The sequence below is a fragment of the Ursus arctos genome, unplaced genomic scaffold (genome assembly GCF_023065955.2).
Source record: "Ursus arctos isolate Adak ecotype North America unplaced genomic scaffold, UrsArc2.0 scaffold_31, whole genome shotgun sequence".
NCBI lineage: Eukaryota > Metazoa > Chordata > Mammalia > Carnivora > Ursidae > Ursus > Ursus arctos.
This window is the reverse complement of record NW_026622997.1, coordinates 28,750,819-28,769,921: the sequence shown is the minus strand read 5'-3', so window position 1 is coordinate 28,769,921 and position 19,103 is coordinate 28,750,819. Positions and strand designations below refer to the sequence as shown.

At 54.0% G+C, this 19,103-nt stretch overlaps 2 protein-coding genes across 2 annotated transcripts; both read left to right on the top strand.

Moving 5' to 3' along the window:
• Positions 1 to 49: 49 nt before the first annotated feature.
• TAPBP (TAP binding protein) lies at positions 50 to 10,160 on the top strand. Its single transcript, XM_026482657.4, has 8 exons — positions 50 to 329; positions 447 to 617; positions 834 to 1,094; positions 7,206 to 7,604; positions 8,002 to 8,343; positions 8,448 to 8,537; positions 8,653 to 8,690; positions 9,042 to 10,160. The coding sequence occupies exons 1-8, from the start codon at positions 296 to 298 to the stop codon at positions 9,051 to 9,053; spliced, it is 1,347 nt and encodes a 448-aa protein (XP_026338442.1). The 5' UTR covers positions 50 to 295; the 3' UTR covers positions 9,054 to 10,160.
• A 666-nt stretch (positions 10,161 to 10,826) lies between these two features.
• RGL2 (ral guanine nucleotide dissociation stimulator like 2) lies at positions 10,827 to 18,308 on the top strand. Its single transcript, XM_026482654.4, has 18 exons — positions 10,827 to 11,025; positions 11,238 to 11,437; positions 12,709 to 12,792; positions 13,047 to 13,225; positions 13,355 to 13,405; positions 13,495 to 13,792; positions 14,063 to 14,314; positions 14,398 to 14,501; positions 14,599 to 14,683; positions 14,764 to 14,832; positions 15,035 to 15,109; positions 15,672 to 15,704; positions 15,826 to 15,947; positions 16,044 to 16,139; positions 16,236 to 16,347; positions 16,456 to 16,746; positions 17,384 to 17,498; positions 17,628 to 18,308. The coding sequence occupies exons 2-18, from the start codon at positions 11,279 to 11,281 to the stop codon at positions 17,837 to 17,839; spliced, it is 2,337 nt and encodes a 778-aa protein (XP_026338439.3). The 5' UTR covers positions 10,827 to 11,025; positions 11,238 to 11,278; the 3' UTR covers positions 17,840 to 18,308.
• The last annotated feature ends 795 nt before the right edge of the window (positions 18,309 to 19,103 follow it).

Genomic DNA, 19,103 nt, shown 5'->3' with positions numbered 1-19,103 from the left:
GCGAAGTAGAGTCTGGGGGGAGGGGGCGGAGGGAGGAGGAGCTAGGGTTGGGGAGGGCCCCGGGACTGGGCGCTGCTGTGTGGTCCAAGAGGGCGGGGCGGGGCCCAGGTCCCCGGACCAGAACTGGACATACTGTTTCGGGATCCCTGCCTGGCCAGTGCGGAAAGCACCTGCCGCCCACGTGCCGTCACCCAACCACAGAGGGGACTTCCTCCGCCTCTCCTGCCGGCCTCTGAAGGAAAGTGAAAGTGAAAGGGAGAAGTGGAGGCTTCGGGGCTGAGCAGATCGCTGCACCATGGAGCCCCTCTCTCTGCTCGCGGTGGCTTTGGGTGAGCGAACCCCGAGACTCTTTGCCCAAGAACAAGGGGGAGGCGGAGAGAGGTGAGCCCATCACGCGCCGGATGCTGGGAGCGGGTCGCCCCCTCACTCGCGCCCCTCTCCCCCAGCCTTGGTGACCGCCGTCTCGGCGGGACCCGGGGTGATAGAATGCTGGATGGTGGAGGATGCGGGCGGGGGCCGCCTGACCAAGAAACCCGCCGCACTGCTGCTGCGCCAGGGCCCGGGGACGCCACCTCCCCGACCGGACCTCGAACCCGAGCTCTACCTCAAAGTGCATGGTGAGTCGTCCCGGACTCACCCTCAACTCTGCCACTTCCACCGAAACCCCCTCCTCTTTAGGTCGGGCCTCAGTTTGCTCCTGTAAAACGAGTCTAGATTACCTCTGAATCTCTCACTACTGGGTAGTTTGTGCGTTCGGGATTCCCTGGACGCTGTCCTCCCCGCCCCTTTCCTGGCGGCGACTGCAGCTGCAGCTCCCTTCTCCCGGCTCGCAGACCCCGCGGGAGCGCTCCAGGCTGCCTTCCGGCGGTACCCCTCGGACGCCCCCGCGCCACGCTGCGAGCTGAGCCGCTACGTCCCGCTCCCCGCCGCGGCGAAGTGGGCCAGGGGACTGACCCCGGAGCAGAGCTGCCCGCGGTCCCTGGACGGGACTTGGCTCATGGTCAGCATATCTAGCCCGATCGTCAGCCTCTCCAGCCTCCTGAGACTGCAGTCCGAGCCTCAGCCCGAGCCTGCTCTCATCACCTTGGCAACAGGTACGGGGGAGGGGAAGTGGAGAGGAATGGGTAGATAAGGGTCTACGTCAGCCTGTGAGTCTCGCTGTGAACTCGTTTGCCCAATCGGCGCTTAGTTTCCTTATTTGTAAAGCGAGGCGGTTTGGCTAGGATTGTTTAATCGATCTCAACAGCTTCTTCTAGCTCCTGCCCAGTTTCAAACAATAAACAATCACAATCCTCGGTTTAGAGGCGGGGCTTTGGAGAAAGTCTGACTTTCCTGACACCGGACCTTGAGAAACCTGTAAGGGGATGGGGTTGGGAGGGGCTCAGAAACAGGAACTTTTTTTCCTCCTCTCCTCCCAGATCTGTGTCTTGCTTAGGTAGACACTGCCATCTTTAAGGTGTTCCCTGTTTCAGAAACCAGCGTCCCAGCGCCACCCGTGCCCACATCCGGAGCTGTGGCACTTAGCAAGGCAAAGATTCTTGCACTCTAGCGTGCTGACCGTTCTTGCCAAACCCCTTCCCCATGGCGTGTGAGGATGCGCTGATTCTGTGGTCACCACATGGTGGGCTGGACTGGGCCAACGAGACAGGGCAGGAGGCCTGGTGGTTCTCACTGCTTGCGTGGGGCAACGCGGTTTGACGGGCAGGGATCTGGCACTTTGCTGAGCTGAGGCTTGAGGAGGGAGTGGGCGGGTAAAGCAAGAATGGGGTACCTAGGAGCTCACCCTTCTCTCAGCAGAGGTTGGGTAGGATAGGAGTAGAGTCATTAGCTTCCCTCAGTCTTGTGAGGTGTTTTTTTTTTTTTTAAGTTGATTTCAAGTTTACGTATGTATATATGTATGTAAGTATCTCTATACCGAACATGCCGTTGGAGCTCAAGACCCCAAGATCAAGAGCCACATGCTTTTCCAACTGAGCCACAGAGGTGCCCCTCTTGTGTGATTTTTTGTAAACAACACAGCACAACAGGCAGGCCAACCCCTCCCTTCTCCCTTGCCTAGGACCACCCTCCTGCCACCCCCATCCCTGAGAGTGAATCACCCACAGGACCAGGGAAAGGGACTCAGTCAGTACCCACCGGTCACCTCTGTCTACACTGCCATTCTTATTTCCCTGGCCCCATGCCAGGCAGGGGCAGAGGCAAACTGCTCCCTGTGGGGCTAGTAGCTCTCTCCAGTAGGGAAGAGTGTTTCCCAGGGCTGTTGGCTTCACTGAGGTAGGGGGTGAGAGATGCTTTTCTCTCTGAGTCTGTTTTTCCAACTATAAGCTGTGGACGCTATTTTCCATCTGCCTTTCTGTTGTTGTGATTCTCAGGGGAGACACTTTGTTAATTTATTCACTGGCTCAATATTAGCACCAAGGAGGAATTAGGACCCAGTTGGTTCTCAGTCCAGGCTGCAAATAAGAGTCCTCTTGGAAGTTTCTAAAATATACTGAATCGTCCCACTCCAGGCAAATTAAATCAGAGTCTCTGAGGTGGCCCTGGGCACTTTGAAGGGTCAGGAAGGTGATCAGATGTAGATTCTGCTCTCAAGAAGGTTTTTGGCAGATTTGTCATGACTAATTGTAAAGTAGAGTGGAAGACAATTTGGGCCATGAACGAAGTGTAGATAGGAGCCATGGAGTGTCCAGCTGGGAAAATTTTCTGCTTCTCATAGACCGCCGAGGGTAAAAACTAGTTGCTGTGCTCAGTCTAACTTTTCAAGCATTTCTGCTTGATTGGGGATTGAAGAAAATGAAAGTTGTTGTTTTAATGTAAAATTTAAAATGAGTCCTTCTGGGGGCACAGATCATTGGTAATTTTGCTAATATACATTTATACGGTATTTCTTAGCAAATGCTTAAAATGTTTGTTGACAAATACACTGTCCTAACATACTTCGTGTATATGTTTTTTTAATTCTCATCATTCTTTTAAAACATTGTTTTGGAAATTTTCAAAGACACATAAAATAGAGAGAATGGTAGAATGAACCCCATAGACCCATCCCCCACTTGTGTAAGTAAGGTTTTACTACATTGTTTTGTCGACCCTCCTCCCACCTATTTTCTTTTTTTGAAGCATTTTAAAGTATATGCCAGGCATCCTATGATTTTACTCTTAAGTATTTCAGTAAGCATCTCTATCAAATAAGGACTTAAAAAAAAACCACTGTCATAACAAACCAAACAATAATTCTTTAATATCATCGAATTCCTAGCCAGTATTAAAATTTTCCCAATTTCTCAGTGATGTTATTTTACAGTAGATTTGCTTGAATCAGGATCGAAAACAGGTCTCTATAAATTACACTTGGTTCTTGCGTCTGCTTGGGTTACCATAACAAAATATCATAGACTGGGCGTCCTATATTTATTTTCCCACAGCTCTGGAGGCTAGAAGTCCCAGATCAAGTCTAAGATCAAGGTGCTAGCAGGGTGGGTGTCTGGTGAGAGAGCCCCTCCCTTGTGGTTGCACATGGCCACTTCTGGCTGTGTCCTCACTTGGAGGAAAGAGGGAGCTCTTGTGTTTCTTCCTCTTCTTAAAAGGACACGTATCAGGACAGCATATCAGGTTAGAGCCCTATGTTAATGATCTCATTTGGCCATGATCACCTCTTCACAGCCCCTATCTCCAAATACAGTTTACCCTTGAACAACTGTATGTGGGGGTGGGGGTGAGGGGGAGGCAGTTACAGGCACTGACCCTGCCCCCAGCAGTAGAAAATCTGCATACATTTACTCCCCTAAAACTTAACCACTTGTAGCCTACTGTTGACTGGAAACCTTACTGATAATGTAAACAGTTGATTAACACATATTTTATATGTTGTATGTATTACATACTGTATTCTTATAATAAAGTAAGCTAGAAAAAAGAAAGTATTATTAAGAAAATCAATCATAAGGAGGAGAAAATACATTTGTAGTACTGTACTGTAAAAAAAAAACCCGGGGTACCTCGGTGGCTCAGTCGTTAGGCATCTGCCTTCTGCTCAGGTCATGATCCCAGGGTCCTGGGACCGAGGCCCGCATCGGGCTCCCTGCTCAGTGAGCCTGCTTCTCCCTCTCCCTCTACTGTTCCCCCTGCTTGTGCTCTCTCGCTCTCTTCTGTTAAATAAATAAAATCTTAAAAATAAAATTAAAAATTAAATTAAAAATTTTAAAAATCCTGCATACAAGCGGACCCGTACTGTTCAAAACCTATGTTGTTCAAGGATCAACAGTATTGTCATGTTGTGGGTTAAGGCTTTAACAAGTGAACTTGGGGTGGCACCACAGACCTTGAATCCATAACAGTTTTGTCTCTTAAGTCTCCATTATTCTATAATTGCCCCGCACCCCAAAATGTTATTGGTTTGTCACTTGTTCTGTAGAACTTCCCACATTCTGTATTTGGCCGAGTGTTTCCTCATTGTGTCATTTTCCTCCTTGTTCCTTTTTCCTCCATACCTCCTATGAATTTGATAGATCTAGAAACTTGATTAGATTTGGGTTTAAATTTTTTCAGGAATGCTTTATAATAGTTGTTACCATTCACTTTATTTTTTAAAAAAGATTTTATTTATTTATTAGAGAGTGCACAAGCAGGGGGAGCTGGCAGAGGGAGAGGGAGAAGCAGGCTCCCTACTGAGCAGGGAACCCAACATGGGGCTCAATCTCAGGACTCCAGGATCATGACCCGAGCTGAAGGCAGACGCTTAACCAACTGAGCCACCCAGGCGCCCCTACCATTCACTCTATTAACAGAAAAGCAAAAACCTATGCAATGCAAGCTGTAAAAACAGGTACAAATTTCCTTAGTGCTCTGGCCCTGTAGTATTTATAATTGTATTTCTCAGAGTCCAGTTTGTGGGATGCAGGTCTAAAATCGCTCCATTAACCGATACGCAAGAGCACTGTCACGTTAAGGGTTAAACTAAAGCCTGCAGATCTTATTCATCCTGTGGACTGTTCTTAACAATTCAAAAGTATGTTTCTGAATGTTGATAAACAAAGTGAATTGTCTACCTTTTTACTTTACTGAACAAAAAGTGTCCCATGAGGTTGAGAGAAGTTTAACCTTGTGGGGCTCAGAAAATAGGATTAAAAATTACATAACCACAGGAGAAGAAAGATTACTTTATGTGGAGGACTGACATTTCTGGGAAGAAGGAGCAGTAGAACTGACCTTGAGGGACATGGAGTATTTAGATGGGGAGGGACCCGAAGGAACCTTATGACCATAGTAAAGAAAGGCCCAATGATTAGAGTTTCTCCTAGCCATGAGAAAGGGATTCTTTGGAGCTGGTTCTTAGGGTGCAAGAGAAGTCTGGAAGGGTGGGTTGGGGGCTAGATTATCAAGTACCCTGAGATCTGTGCTTTATAGGTGGCAGTGAATCTGAAGTGTGTGTGTGTGTGTGTGTGTGTGTGTGTATGAGTGTGCACACGCATGCCGTTTTCCCAGAAGCCTATTTTACTTGATTCTTACAAAGGTAGGCAAGGATCAGATCACTGGACAAATGAGAAAAATAAAGATTGAACGATTTTCCTGAGATACCCAGCAAGTCCGTGAGGAGGATGATGGCAGTAATAAAAATAGCAACACCTAACATTTATTGAGAATTTTCTGTAGCCAGGTCCTGGCATTTTATTGGCATAATCTCATGTATTCCTCTCAACAACCATAGGAATGAGGTACTGATATCTCCGTGTCACAGATGAAGAAATCTGAGACAGAGCACTTGGGGAACTTGTCCAAGAGCCACCAGCTTGTAAGAAAGCCAGGCTAGGAATTGAGCCTGGCTCATTTAGCTCCCGCCTGTGCCTTAGTCGCCGGCTTCATGGGTAGCTGGTTTTTTAAACAGGCATGTGACCCGATCGGACTTGTAGCCACCCCGCGTGGCTCCAGTGTGGACAATGAATTGAAAAAGAGGGAGACTGAGGATAGGAAGAGCCGAGAGGAGGCTCTAATTGTCCTAGTGTATGGTGGTGAGAACTTGAGCTGGAGACAGAGGTGGGATATCTTTGGAAGACTGAATTAGGGCCTGGTGGGAACAGCACATGGTATGTTATATTTGCCAGTTTGCTCATCTGTCTCCCTTACTAGACTGTAAGAACCTTGAGGGCAGGGACTGTCTGTCTTATTCACTGCTCTGTCCTCTACCTTGAACATCATAGGTGCTCAGTAAATATTAGTTGAGTGAGAGAATTAGAGGATGGAGTCTTGGTGACTCTGTTTGCCTTTAGTGTCCAGGGGCTGGTGGTGATCATTCATCAAGGCAGGGGGAATGGGCATTGGAGCGGGGTGAGGGAATGCTGCAGAGATGCTGTTGAGTTGGGGCATGTTAAGTTGGTCTGGCGACGGTTAGATGTAACCACCGCAAACGCTTTGGTGGACTTACTGTATTCTGGGCACTGTTCAAAGCACCTTTCATATATAGGTGTCTTTGTTATCCAGAATCTGGAACTGAATAAATCTGGGTTGCAGGAAGCACTAAATGACCTAACCCTCATTACAACCCCATCAGATAGGTACTATTATCATCATCATTATCTCATTATTTAGGAGATTAGGCTGAGCAACGGCGAAGTGAAACAACCAGTCCACAGGGCCATATAAATAGCGGCAGATTGGGGATTAACCAGGGCAGCCAGGCTCCGGGCACTCACCTAGTGTACCCTGCCTCAGTAGAGCATAGAGGTCTGTGTTCAGGTCTAGGCTAGAGCCAGAACCTTCCGGAGTCAGTAAGTGCTCTGTACAGCACCAGAGGAATTGCAGCCCTGAGGCATCACAGTCTCCTGGTGAGAACCAAGAAAGGCCTGGGCCTTTAAGGGTGGTGCCTGGAGACCAGACTGGTTCAGCCTGTGTCAGAAGTACACTCAGAGCCCACTGTCCCCAGAACTTGAGTGGGCTGTGTGCCCAGACCAGCCTTCAATGGCTGTGCTCACTCACTGCCCCTATTCTAGACCCGTCTGTTCACTTTCAGCCACTCTGGGTCCCACGTGGGCCCAGAACAAAGGGGATTTGCAGGGAGGACTAGAAGATGATGAGTATCAGAAAAGGAGGTGTCCTCTGAGGGGTGGGTGAATTCCAGTTGGGTCCTCCCTATAACTCTATTTCTTTTTTTTTTTCTCTTTCTGTCCCTCATGCCCCATTCCACTCTCTGCTCTCTTCATCTTCCCCAGCTGTGCTGACTGTCCTCACCCACACCCCCACCCCTCGGATACAACTGGGACAAGATGCTGTGTTGGACTTGAACTTTGCCTACATGCCCCCCACCTCTGAGGCCACTACATCTCTGGCCCGAGGTCCCCCTCCCTTCGGGCTGGAGTGGCGACGCCAGCACCTGGGAAAGGGGCACCTACTCCTGGCTGCAACTCCAGGGCTGGGTGAGCAGATGCCAGCTGCCCAGGAGGGGACAGTGGCGTTTGCCACTTGGGATGATGATGAGCGTTGGGGTCCATGGACTGGAAATGGGACCCTCTGGCTGCCTGCAGTACAGCCCTTCCAGGAGGGCGCCTATCTGGCCACCGTACACCTGCCGTACCTGCAAGGGCAGGTCACCCTGGAGCTTGCTGTACAGAGTGAGTTGGGGCACAGGGGTCCCCACGGGTAAACAGTGGGCACTGGGATTATGGTGACACCATGATGGCAGAGGGTTGGGGGAGAAGATGGTGCTGGGTGAGTGGCGGGAGGTAGACTGGGGTCTCTGGGAGTCAGAGGGGCAATGGGTGAGGTCCTTGGGAATCTGAGTGACTGAGATAAGGTTCCCGAATCGGAGGAATAGGGGATCCCTGAGAATAAGGGTTTTAGCATGGGGTTTTCTGTGAAGCACCACTGGGGAGACAGCAGGTTCCCATCCCGGAAAAAAAACCCCAAATCTACCTCAGTTTGGGGGAAGCCATAGGCAAACTGAGGGTCTCTGAGGGAGGACAAATGTGGACTGATTTCCCCCATGCTCCTTCCCTATTTTCTCCCCAGAGCCCCCCAAAGTATCCCTGATGCCGGCACCTCTTGTATGGGCTGCCCCCGGGGAGGCACCCCCCGAGTTGCTCTGCCACATATCCCACTTCTATCCCTCCGAGGGCCTGGAGGTGGAGTGGGAGCTCCGGGGTGGCCCAGAGGGCAGCTTTCAGAAGGCCGAGGGGCAGAGGTGGCTCTCTGCCCTGCGCCACCATTCAGACGGCTCTGTCAGCCTCTCTGCGCACCTGCAGCCCATCCCGGTCACAGCCAAACACCATGGAGCGCGCTATGCTTGTCGTGTCCACCACCCCACTCTGCCCGCCTTGGGGCGCAGCGCTGAGGTCACCCTGGAGGTGGCAGGTAGGAGTTAGGAGGAGGATGGAGCAGCCAGGGGTGGGGTGGGGGTCGGGGTTGGTGCCTGGGAGGATACTACAGAGTTCACTCTCCCCCCTTCCACCTGCCAGGTCTCTCTGGGCCCTCCCTAGAGGACGGCGTGGGCCTCTTCCTGTCCGCCTTTCTCCTCCTCGGGCTCATCAAAGCGCTGGGCTGGGCAGGTGAGTGTGCCCCTCACTGCCACAGTGACAGTCCCTGCCTACTCCCAGAAGCCTGACACCTATCCCTCCGCCCCACCACTCCGTCATACCATCCCTTCTCATTCTCTCTCCACAGCTGCCTACAAGTCCACTTGGAAGGAGTCAAAGGAGAAGGTAACAGCCCTCCTTCTTTTCTTTCCATTCTCATTTGAGCCCCTCCCTGTAACTCCTCACCCAAAGTCCAGCCTGGATTTGGAATTCATACAGACCTGGGTTAACTCCCGCCACCTTGAATATTCTACTTAACACTTCAGTTTCCTTGAGTGTAAGGATGAAAAAAAAATTACTTAGACAAAAGCAGTCCACCCAGTGTCTGCCAGGCAGAAAACGGACAGAAACTGTTAGCCCCATTCCTCTGCCACCCTCTGTGCCCACGAGGGTTCATTTATCTCTGGACTGATCATGAGCATTCACCTCGCTTTCTAGAACCCGGAATTCCTCACCTCCTTTTTATTTCTCTTCTAGAAGGCACAGTGAGGGCACTCGTCACCATCCTGGGGAAGCCGCCATCATCTCTGGCCTGAGCTACAGCAGCGGCGCCCCCAAATAGTACAACATCATCTGCTCATGCTCCCTCCCGTCTCTCTCCACAGAGCAGCTGGAATGCTTTTTCAAAGGACACAAACCTATAGCATTACTTTTCTTAAAGCTCTAAGGCAGTGGTTCTCAAAATTTTTTAATCTCAGGATCACTTAAAAATTGTCAAGAACTCTAAAGAGCATTTGGTTATGTGGGTGATATTTATGCTACTAGAACTTAGTTATGCTACTTAGTAAGTTCTAGTAGCATGAATTGCTTAGTAAGCAAGCCCACATTCCATTAGCTGTGAGGACAATTATGTCAATAGACAGCTTCTGGAAAGCTCCAGTGTACATTTTCTTAGAGTGAAAAAGGCAAATAACATCTTAGTGTTGTTATGAATAGCCTTAACTTCGCACACCCACTGAGCTAGTCTCCAGGACCTCCAGGACAAGGGCCACACTCGGAGTACCAGTGCTCTAGAAGCCAGATCCATTTCTTGTCCTGGCCTATGCATCTCCTGCGCTAGAGCCACTACCTGCCTCTTCAGCCCCACCTGGTGCCCTCCACCCTTTCTCTGTTCGTCACACCGATGGCTATTTCTTTTCTTCCAACGGCTCCCACCTTCCCCGGTCTGTTCCCTTTGTCTGGTCCACCCTCGCCGTTCTTGGGCTCCAGACCAGGTCAGCCTCGTTATTCCCTCAGACCGCCGCGTGTCCCTCTTGTGCGGTTCACCACAGTGGTATTTAAGTGATTGTGCGAGTCGTTGTGAGATGCCTGTCTCCCCGCCCACACTGCTGGTTCCTGGAAGGCAAGAACGTGCCTGTCTGTCCACTGCTGTGTCCCCGCTCCTGCACAGGGCCGGGCGCCCACTGGAGGGCTCTCAGCACAAGAAATTAGTCCTTTTTTCCTCCGAAGTATTCAAAAGCGGGTGTTCGACCAAAGAACTACTGGAGGAAGGAAGCGGCAGCTGGCCTGGGGACCTCCGAGGGGTGGAACGGTCGGCTAGACCGACGCGGGAAGCGAATCTAATCGTGTGGGAATAAAGTGTTCTAGTGCTTCCAACACGGTGTCTCATTCTACCCCACGGGTCCCCTTTGCAAGCAAGCCCAAAGACTTACAGCCACCTCTGGTCCCTTCCAGTTACCCCCGACCTCTCAAACGCCTTGGCGACACCCAACCCTCCGGAGAGTCGGGGTAGAGCGCCACTAATGGCGGGCAGGACGCCCTCTAGCAGCGGGCTTTGGTGGGGGGGTGGTGAGCAGAAGGGATCGCACAGACAAGCGCCGAGCGCCGGAAACCCGGGACTGCGGAATCTAGAACCGGAAGTGGCGGCTTCCTGCTCCGCCCCCTTACGAGAGGGCGGGAACCCCGCGCTCCTCGGAAAACGCGGAGTGGATTTCGGTCCGCTACACGCGTGGGTGTGGGTGGGGAGCGTAACCCCGCGGGGTGGAGTAACCGATGCGTCTCAGCCTAAAACGCTTCCCACGGGATTTTTAGCCTCGGTGTTGTGGGGTGGAGGGGAATGTCAAATTCGGCTCCTGTCCTTCCTGGGGAGTTGGAGACTGGAATCTTTATTCCAATTAAGTGCGGGGCGACGTGGGCTCCAGGATCCCCGTGTAGGGGGCCCCGAGGACAGCGGAGCTGGGAACCCTGGCTTCTGGGTCCCGGCCGCTGGGCGTCCAGCGCTGCCCTAGTCCGAGGCCCTGGCTCCTGTCCTCACTTCCTTCCCTTTTTGGCTCCTGCTGTCGGAGCGGGCGGACGTGGGGGGGAGCGGAAAGGGCGGGAGGGCCCGGGAGCCTGGCGGGGGGGGTAACGGGGGGGTACGGAAAAGCCGAGGAGGGGACTCGGTCCAGGGACTCGGTTGGGGACCGGAGACCGACGGGAACAGCGGCCCGGGACCCGCACTGCTCCCACCATTCCCGAGCAGGTCAGAGCCAGAGCACCCTGTGACCCTGCCCGTTCCGATACTCGTGAGCCCCCATCCCCAAAATGCACCAGAGACCCCTATATTCCACTCCTGTGTTGCTCCCGCCCCCAGGACTCCCATACGGTCACCTAGGCACCCACCCGCGTCCCTCCCCTCCCTGATCCCCCGCGCCCACCTGACTCTCCACCTGCCCCCCCTCCGTTTCTCCCCAGGCGCCCCCATGGCCCGACCCCGCTGATTCCTTCACTCGGCCATGCTCCCGCGGCCCCTGCGGCTGCTTTGGGACACGAGTCCCCCCGGGGGAGTCGTGCTGAGCAGCTTCCGGAGCCGAGACCCCGAAGAGGGTGGGGGCCCAGGTGGCCAGGGCGTGGGCGGGGGGCAGGAGGAAGAGGAGGAGGAGGAAGAAGACGAGGTGAGACCTGAGTGGTGGGAAGTCGGGGAGGTATACATTTCGGAGACTCTCCACCTTTCTCTCGTGTCTCTGTGTCCCTTCATCTCTTCCTCCCAGCCTCGGTTGTTTCCGCGCCTCTTGCTGGGTGTCTGCCTGTCTCCCCGCTGCGGGGAGTCCCGGAGTTTCCGTGGTTCCCCATGGCAGTGTGACTCAGGACCTGCCCGCAGGAACCTTCCCTGTTCCTGCCAGAGCGTCTGGCTCTGTGTCCTGCGAGTCTCTGGCTCTCCCTGCTTCGGCCTGATTGTGCCTGCCTCTCTGGGCACCGTGTCTGGGTCCCTGTCGCCCTCCTTGTTTTTGTTTGGCGGGGAGGGGTTTGTTTCCACAGTAACCGGCTTCTCTGACTCTGGGATTGGGGAGGGAACCCTTCGATTTCGTGACCCCTCCCCCTCTCCCGCTGGGCAAGAGTGGAGGCGGGAAGCCCGGGTTCTTGGACTTTGGAGGGAAGATCCAGGCCGAGTGGGGGGATCACCTGCTTTCCTCCGGGACTAATGGTGGTAGCCAGGAGCAGGATTTGGGGGCTCAGGAGGGGCCAGAAATTGGATTCGGGGCCCTGAGGCCGTGGACTCCTGGGTCCAGAGACTGGGTGAGGGCAGGGTGACTGGCAGGGCTGGTTTTTCGGGATCGGTTGGGGGAGGGGCTGGGGCCACGTGACTCTCTGAGTCTGCTGGTGCCCTCCCCCCCCATCATCCCAACTTCCCCTTCTCCTTCCTGTACTGGGATTGGAGCCGCCACCTTGAGGGGGGTCTCCCAGCACTGAGGGACCAGGGAAAGGGGGCTAAGGGGAAGGACTAACTCTTGGGGCTTGGTCAGTTCCTGCGGGGGAGGGCGGAGCTTGCGGCTGTGCCCGTGACTGAGGTTCCAGCTTCTCAAGGTCTCTGCCTCTGGCTTTCTGCCTCTCTCGCTTCCCCCTCCTATCCTTTGCACCTTGCTTCTCAGCTCTGGGGGGAAAGGGCTACAGCGGTCTCCAGGCCCAGGGTTCCTGCGTTCCACCTGCCCCCCCACTGCCACCCCCTCGACTCCACCGGGCCCTCAGGCGGCTTGGGGGGGGCTGTCTGGGCCCCAGTGGGGGAGACCTGGGGTCACCAGCCCCCCCCATCCCTCGCACTCGCTGGTACTGTCCCCCGCCACCACAGGTGAGGGGTACAGAGGGAGAAGTAGGGCCTGGGGGTGAGGGCTGGGGGCAGTGGGGGGTGGTGTGGGACTCTCTGACCTCCCCTTCCTTGCTCCTCCAGGCCCCTGTGTCTGTCTGGGATGAGGAGGAGGATGGTGCCACCTTCACTGTCACAAGCCGCCAGTATCGGCCTCTTGATCCCTTGGTGAGATCCTAACTTTGGCTTCTCATCTCTGACCCATCACCTCCCAGTACCTCGTCCCCTGGCCAACTTTTTGGCCAGAATGCTAAGTCAGTGGTCTGGAGACCAGAACTCTGCTGTGTGACTTAGGTCAAGTCTGACTGTCTCTGAATCTTAATATAACAAGCCTGGACCATCTCGTAGATCTGGGATTTTCCCTTGAGATCTAGGGGCTGAGTTGAAAAAAGGGTCAGTGACTTTCCTTCTGTCTCCCCCAGGCCCCAGCACCTCCCCCACGTTCCTCCAGAAGGCTCCGAGCTGGCACTCTGGAGGCCCTGGTCAGACACCTGCTGGATGCCCGGACATCAGGGGCTGACGTGACCTTCACATCAGCTTTCCTGGCCACCCACCGGGCCTTCACCTCCACGCCTGCCCTGCTAGGGCTTGTGGCTGACAGGTCAGGCTCATAAGGGACCAAGGGTTATGGAGGTGTCTGGACTTTCTAAAGCCAGAAAATCCCACCAAAAAAGTCAAAGCCACTGGGGGTTTGGAAAAAACAGGCAGATAGAATCTTTCTCCTTCCCAGGCTGGAAGCCCTTGAATCTCATCCTACTGATGAACTAGAGAGGACAATAGGGTGAGTGACCCCTGGCTGTTAACCTCACAGTTCCCTCTGGCTGGGCTGCAGCTTGATATCTGACCCCTGGCTGATTCCCCTTCTCCCAGGGTAGCCATCTCTGTACTGTCAACCTGGCTGGCCTCTCACCCTGAGGATTTTGGCTCTGAGGTCAAGGGTCAGCTTGACCGGCTTGAGAGCTTCTTGCTTCGGACCGGGTATGCAGCAGGGGAGGGTGTTGGGGGGGGCAGCGCTGACCTCATCCGCAACCTCCGGTCCCGGGTGGACCCCCAGGCCCCCGACCTTCCTAAGCCCCTGGCCCTCCCCGGCGATCCCCCTGCTGACCCCACGGATGTCCTGGTGTTCCTCGCTGACCACTTGGCCGAACAGCTGACCCTGCTAGATGCGGTGAGACCCTGACCTCTGACCCCGTGCCCCCTGCCCCCTTACTAACCTCTCCCTGACTCCAGATCCTTTCCTTGCTTCCAACCCTTCCTGATCCAGCTCCCAGCCTCCTTTGTCCACTCAGTTTTTACCTTTCCCCTATTCCCGTTGATTGTTACCCTTCAAATCCCATGCCCCTTTGGTTCCTTGGCCACCTGAGATCCTCACACCCCTGATATTGGAAGGCTGACCTCATTTGACTATGAACCTTAACCTCTGCCCTCTGCCCTGCAGGAGCTGTTTCTCAATCTGGTCCCCTCTCAGTGCCTGGGGAGTCTGTGGGGTCACAGAGACCGGCCAGGACATTCCCACCTCTGCCCATCTGTCCGAGCTACTGTCACACAGTTCAACAAGGTGGCAGGGGCGGTGGTCAGCTCTGTCCTGGGGGCTACCTCAACTGGAGAGGGGCCCGGGGAGGTGACTGTTCGGCCACTCCGTCCTCCCCAGAGGGCCCGGCTCCTGGAGAAGTGGATCCGCGTGGCAGAGGTAAGAGAGAGGCTTGGCCCTGTTGGGGACCCTGGTGTGGAGAGAGGTTCCAAAGCTCAGGCCTATCTCTGTGACCCCCACAGGAGTGTCGTCTGCTCCGAAACTTCTCTTCAGTTTATGCTGTTGTGTCGGCCCTGCAATCCAGCCCCATCCACAGGCTTCGAGCAGCCTGGGGGGAAGCAGCCAGGTGGGGAGGATGGGGCACTGGATGGGAGCTGAGGGCTGGGAAGAGGCGTGGGGGCGAGCCTGGCCCGTCCTCAAGGCTGCTGCCCTCCACCCCCCAGGGACAGCCTCAGAGTCTTCTCCAGCCTCTGCCACATTTTCTCCGAGGAGGATAATTATTCCCAGAGCCGGGAGCTCCTCTTGAAGGTGAGGCCCTGTTCGCTGGTCTTCCCAGTCATCTCCGCTCCCCATCCCACACTCAAATCTCCTTGTTCTGTCACTACCAGGAGGTGAAGCTGCAGCCCTCTCTGGAGCCAAATTCCAAGAAGGCCCCGAGGTCTGGCTCCCGGGGTGGGGTGAGTTACTAGCTGGGGGGTGGTTGTGAAGGAGTAAGGAGTGTGTTGAGGGGGAAGGTGGTCTGAGGGGTGGAAAGGGGAGGCATAGTGGGGAGTGGAGGATGGAATTAAATTTGTCTACCAAGGCAATGGGTTAGGAAAGTGCAGAGGGTTGGAGAGCGCTCAGATCGGATGGGCTTCTGACCCTGACCTCTGACCTCAGGGTGTGGTCCCATACCTTGGCACCTTCTTGAAGGACCTCGTCATGCTGGATGCGGCCTCCAAGGATGAGCTGGAGGTCAGTGTGTGTGCGTGTTCGTGTGCGCATTGTGACGAGGGGACAAGCGGGCCTCAGGGTCAGACAGACCTTCCAGAAGGATGCTGCAGGGTGTTGGCACTGAACTCCAGGGCTCGAGCCAGATTGCCAGCTTTCTGGTTCTGTTACTTGGCAAGTTGCTTAACTTCTTTGTGCCTCAGTGATCTGTAAACGAGAAAGCAGCAACAGTGTCTATGGCAGCCCGTTCTCATGAGGCTTAGACGAATCTGTTTAGCAGGCTTAGAGCATGCCTGAATGTAAGCACGTGGAGCATTTGTTAAAGGGACAGATACTGGGATCCTGGCAAGTTCCGCATTCTCTCTGAGCCCTAATTTTCCCAGCTGTGACACGGACACCTCTTCTACCTGTGGTATTCCATTTCAGGGGTGAGCTAGAGTGTTTAGGGCAGGACGGGGGTGGGGGGCAAGGGGAGGGACAGAGGGCTCAGAGGCCTGGTGGGTGAAGTGTGTCTCAGTTGGACGTGGATGGGCGTGTTCTCTCTGTGGCAGGGTTGGGCTTCACCGCATCCCCATTATTCTTGCAGAACGGATACATCAATTTTGACAAGCGGAGGAAGGTGAGGGGAGTGCCTGGGCCGGATGCCAGACATCCCTAGCCATGTCCCAGGATGGGGAGACAGAGCGGAAAGTCGGGGGTCCCTGAGTTTTGGCTCCTGCAGTCTGTGGGCTCCTCTCTAGGAGTTTGCTGTCCTTTCTGAGCTGCGGCGGCTCCAGAACGAATGTCGTGGCTATGACCTCCGACCTGATCCTGATATCCAGCGGTGGCTACAGGGGCTCCGGCCACTGACAGAGGCCCAGAGGTGACTGGCTGGGTGATGTGGGGACTCCGGGGCTGGGGCTAAGTGTGGGGATTGGTGTGTCACGTCTTGACTTCTGCCCTTTGGCCCTCTTCACAGCCACCGAGTGTCCTGTGAGGTGGAACCACCTGGTACCAGTGACCCTCCTGCCCCACGGGTGCTTCGGCCAACGCTGGTCATCTCGCAGTGGACAGAGTGAGGGAGTCAGCAGTTGGGGGGGAGTGTCTTGGGGAGGCTACTTGGGAGAGGAGCCCTTCTTCCTCTGACCCTGCCAATCTCTTGCCACTCCAGGGTTCTGGGCTCTGTTGGGGGACCCACCCCCCTGGTCTCCTGGGACCGGCCCAGCGTGGGGGGAGATGAGGTGCCTGGAACCCCAGCTCCTTTGCTGACCCGGCTGGCCCAGGTGAGCTCTGTTCCTGACCTCTGACCTCAACACTGGGCCTGCCTTTGCGAACGTTTCTTCCTTGACCTCTCTGCCTTCATGCCAGTCCCCTGTGTTGTTTGTCCCTAGCACATGAAGTGGCCATCTGTCTCATCTCTGGACTCTGCCCTGGAAAGCACTCCATCCCTGCACAGTCCAGCTGACCCCAGCCACCTCTCTCCCCCAGCCTCCTCTCCTAGGCCTTCTCGAGGTCACCGCCGCTCTGCCTCCTGTGGTTCCCCACTCAGTGGGGGTGCAGAGGGGGCCTCCAAGGGGACTGGATACGGAGGTGGGGGGTCTGGGCCAGGGGCCTCTGATTGCCGAATCATCCGAGTCCAGATGGAACTGGGGGAAGATGGCAGTGTCTACAAGAGCATCTTGGTGAGGAAGCTGTGGGCTGGGGCAGGGGTGAAGGGTGATGCCTTGTGGGACTACAGATGTTGTCTTAGCTTTGAATAGCCAACTGGGAGGATAGTTCTAGTTTCAATTCTAACCTTTGGTTATGGCAGCTGTTTTATTTAAAAAAATTTTTTTTATTTCATTTGTGAGAGAGAGGGCGCAAGTGCGTGTGCGCGAGTGGGGGATGGGAAGGGGCCGAGGGAGAGGGAGGGGATCTTAAGCAGGCTCCACACCCAGCACCACAGAGCCCGACGCAGAATTGATCTCATGACCGAGATCATGACCTGAGCCGAAACCAAGAGTTGGATGCTCAACCGAGCCACCCAGGCGTCCCTCAGCTGTTTTATTTTAAAGGCTACTTGACATCGGCTGCTGCACCTAGAACTTTGGTGGCCATGTTCGGTTGTCAGAACCAACAGCAGTTTCTTCATAGGGAAGCAGCTCTATTTCACTGGACGCCGGGGAGTCCAGGGAGCCGCCATATAGGGTTTCCCTGTTCATTCTAAAGTGTTTGACATGAGTAACCAAATGTTTGGTTGGGATCAGTGGTTAGAGCTGAAAGGATGGAAAGCAGAGATGATGGCCAACTTATTGCTCTTTTGGTCTCCTGTCCTACCAGGTGACAAGCCAGGACAAGGCTCCAAGTGTCATCAGTCGTGTGCTTAAGAAAAACAATCGCGATTCCGCGGTGGCTTCGGAGTATGAGCTCGTGCAGCTGCTACCAGGGGAGCGAGGTCAGAGGCCATGAGGGAAGGCAGACTCGAGAGGAGAGTGCTGCCCACCCATGGGAATGCTTCCACGTCCGGGTGGTTGTGGGGGGGATGGCCGTGTCTGTTCTTGACGTTCCCTCTCTGAACACGCAGAGCTGACCATCCCACCCTCGGCTAACGTCTTCTATGCTATGGATGGAGCTTCACACGATTTCCTCCTACGGCAGCGGCGAAGGCCCTCTGCTGCTACACTGGGTCTCACCAGCAGCCCTTCTGCCTCAGGAACTCCCCCAAGTGAGGGAGGAGGGGGTTCCTTTCCCAGGATCAAGGCCACAGGGAGGAAGATTGCCCGGGCACTGTTCTGAGGAGGAAGCCCTGCCAGCTCAACAGAACTCCTGGTGGCCATACCAGATGTGGGTAGCCATCCTGAACGGTGGCAGTCTTTTTGCACTGAGAAGAAATCCAGAAAGGTGGCCCAACACCCTGGGGCAGTGAAGGACCACTGGTTTACAAGACAGCCGAGACAGCCAGCTTTGTGGGAACTCGTAATCTTGATAACCAAGTCAGCTACCTGTGTATAGCTCCCTACTTCCCATGAATGCAGCACACAGCTAGTGCTGGAAAAAGGGATCAGTTCCTGATTCCTGGCCACATCATAGCATGCCAAGGGCCAAGGAAAGGCCTACAAGGAGGGGGAGAGGAAAAGCCTAGAGGCTCTGAGCCCTGGGGGGAGGGGATGGCAAGAAGTAGGTTCTAGTAGGAGTTCCTTTTCCTACTTCAGGGGTTCCTGTCACTGTGACAACACTAAGATAATAAACCAAAACACTACCTAAATTTTACTCCCCTGTTCGGTCCTTGCAGTGTGTATGGTCTAGCTGCTGGGAGTGGGGGTGGGGAGATGGCTGAAGATAGACGTTAAGGAACAAGAAGGGGCCCATTGTTTTCTATCACCATTACTGAAAGCGAGGTGTTGGTGAAAAGTTTTCCTCACAGTAGTCCTCACAATAGGACCCTCTCCACCCGGGTCCCTTTATTTGCTCCTAGGTTTTTCTCTTCAGTTGTCACAGACCCACATCAAGTACTAGTCACCCAGTTAAAGTGATCAGTCTGAAGAACAACCCCTGGTTGGAAATTTGTAAGAAACAACTTTAGAACAAAGAAATGGAAGACCAACTTTGTGGATAACGTATAAACTTGGGAGGACTTACAATGTCACAAAACATTCCATGTTGGGATTTTAAATCAGTCTAAGCTACATTCAAACAAATTCTAGAACGAGACTAAGGGAGATGCCAGGGCTTTTTGGAGGATGACAAGAAATCATAGCAAGGAGGGTCACAACATTTCATCTTGGGGTCTCAGTTTAGATTACTGTGAGTTCTGCCATTAAACTGACCTTCCCAACAGTTGTTGTGTTGTAAGTGCTCTTCTCCTGTTTCCTGAAAGGGTGTGCCAACCAAGATAAGGAAGAATTAGGGTTGCATATACAGACAAGTAGGTTTGATACATTTCAGATTTTAGTCTCAGGAAAGAAGGAAGGATTACTCTGCTGCAGAGAGATTTCAGGTACAAGAATTTGGACCTGACGGAGTAATGTACGTGGTGTGCATATTAAGTGGAAGAGGCCCA

What these genes read in the sequence shown, in the direction of transcription:
- RGL2 (XM_026482654.4), top strand. Translation starts at nt 11,279, where the DNA reads ATGCTCCCGCGGCCCCTGCGGCTGCTTTGGGACACGAGTCCCCCCGGG. An exon ending in AGCTGACCCTGCTAGATGCG is followed by an intron (nt 13,793 to 14,062) that starts GTGAGACCCTGA and finishes TCTGCCCTGCAG; the next exon opens with GAGCTGTTTCTCAATCTGGT. An exon ending in GCCTGGGGGGAAGCAGCCAG is followed by an intron (nt 14,502 to 14,598) that starts GTGGGGAGGATG and finishes TCCACCCCCCAG; the next exon opens with GGACAGCCTCAGAGTCTTCT.
- TAPBP (XM_026482657.4), top strand. Translation starts at nt 296, where the DNA reads ATGGAGCCCCTCTCTCTGCTCGCGGTGGCTTTGG. An exon ending in GCTCTACCTCAAAGTGCATG is followed by an intron (nt 618 to 833) that starts GTGAGTCGTCCC and finishes CCCGGCTCGCAG; the next exon opens with ACCCCGCGGGAGCGCTCCAG. An exon ending in GGTCACCCTGGAGGTGGCAG is followed by an intron (nt 8,344 to 8,447) that starts GTAGGAGTTAGG and finishes TCCACCTGCCAG; the next exon opens with GTCTCTCTGGGCCCTCCCTA.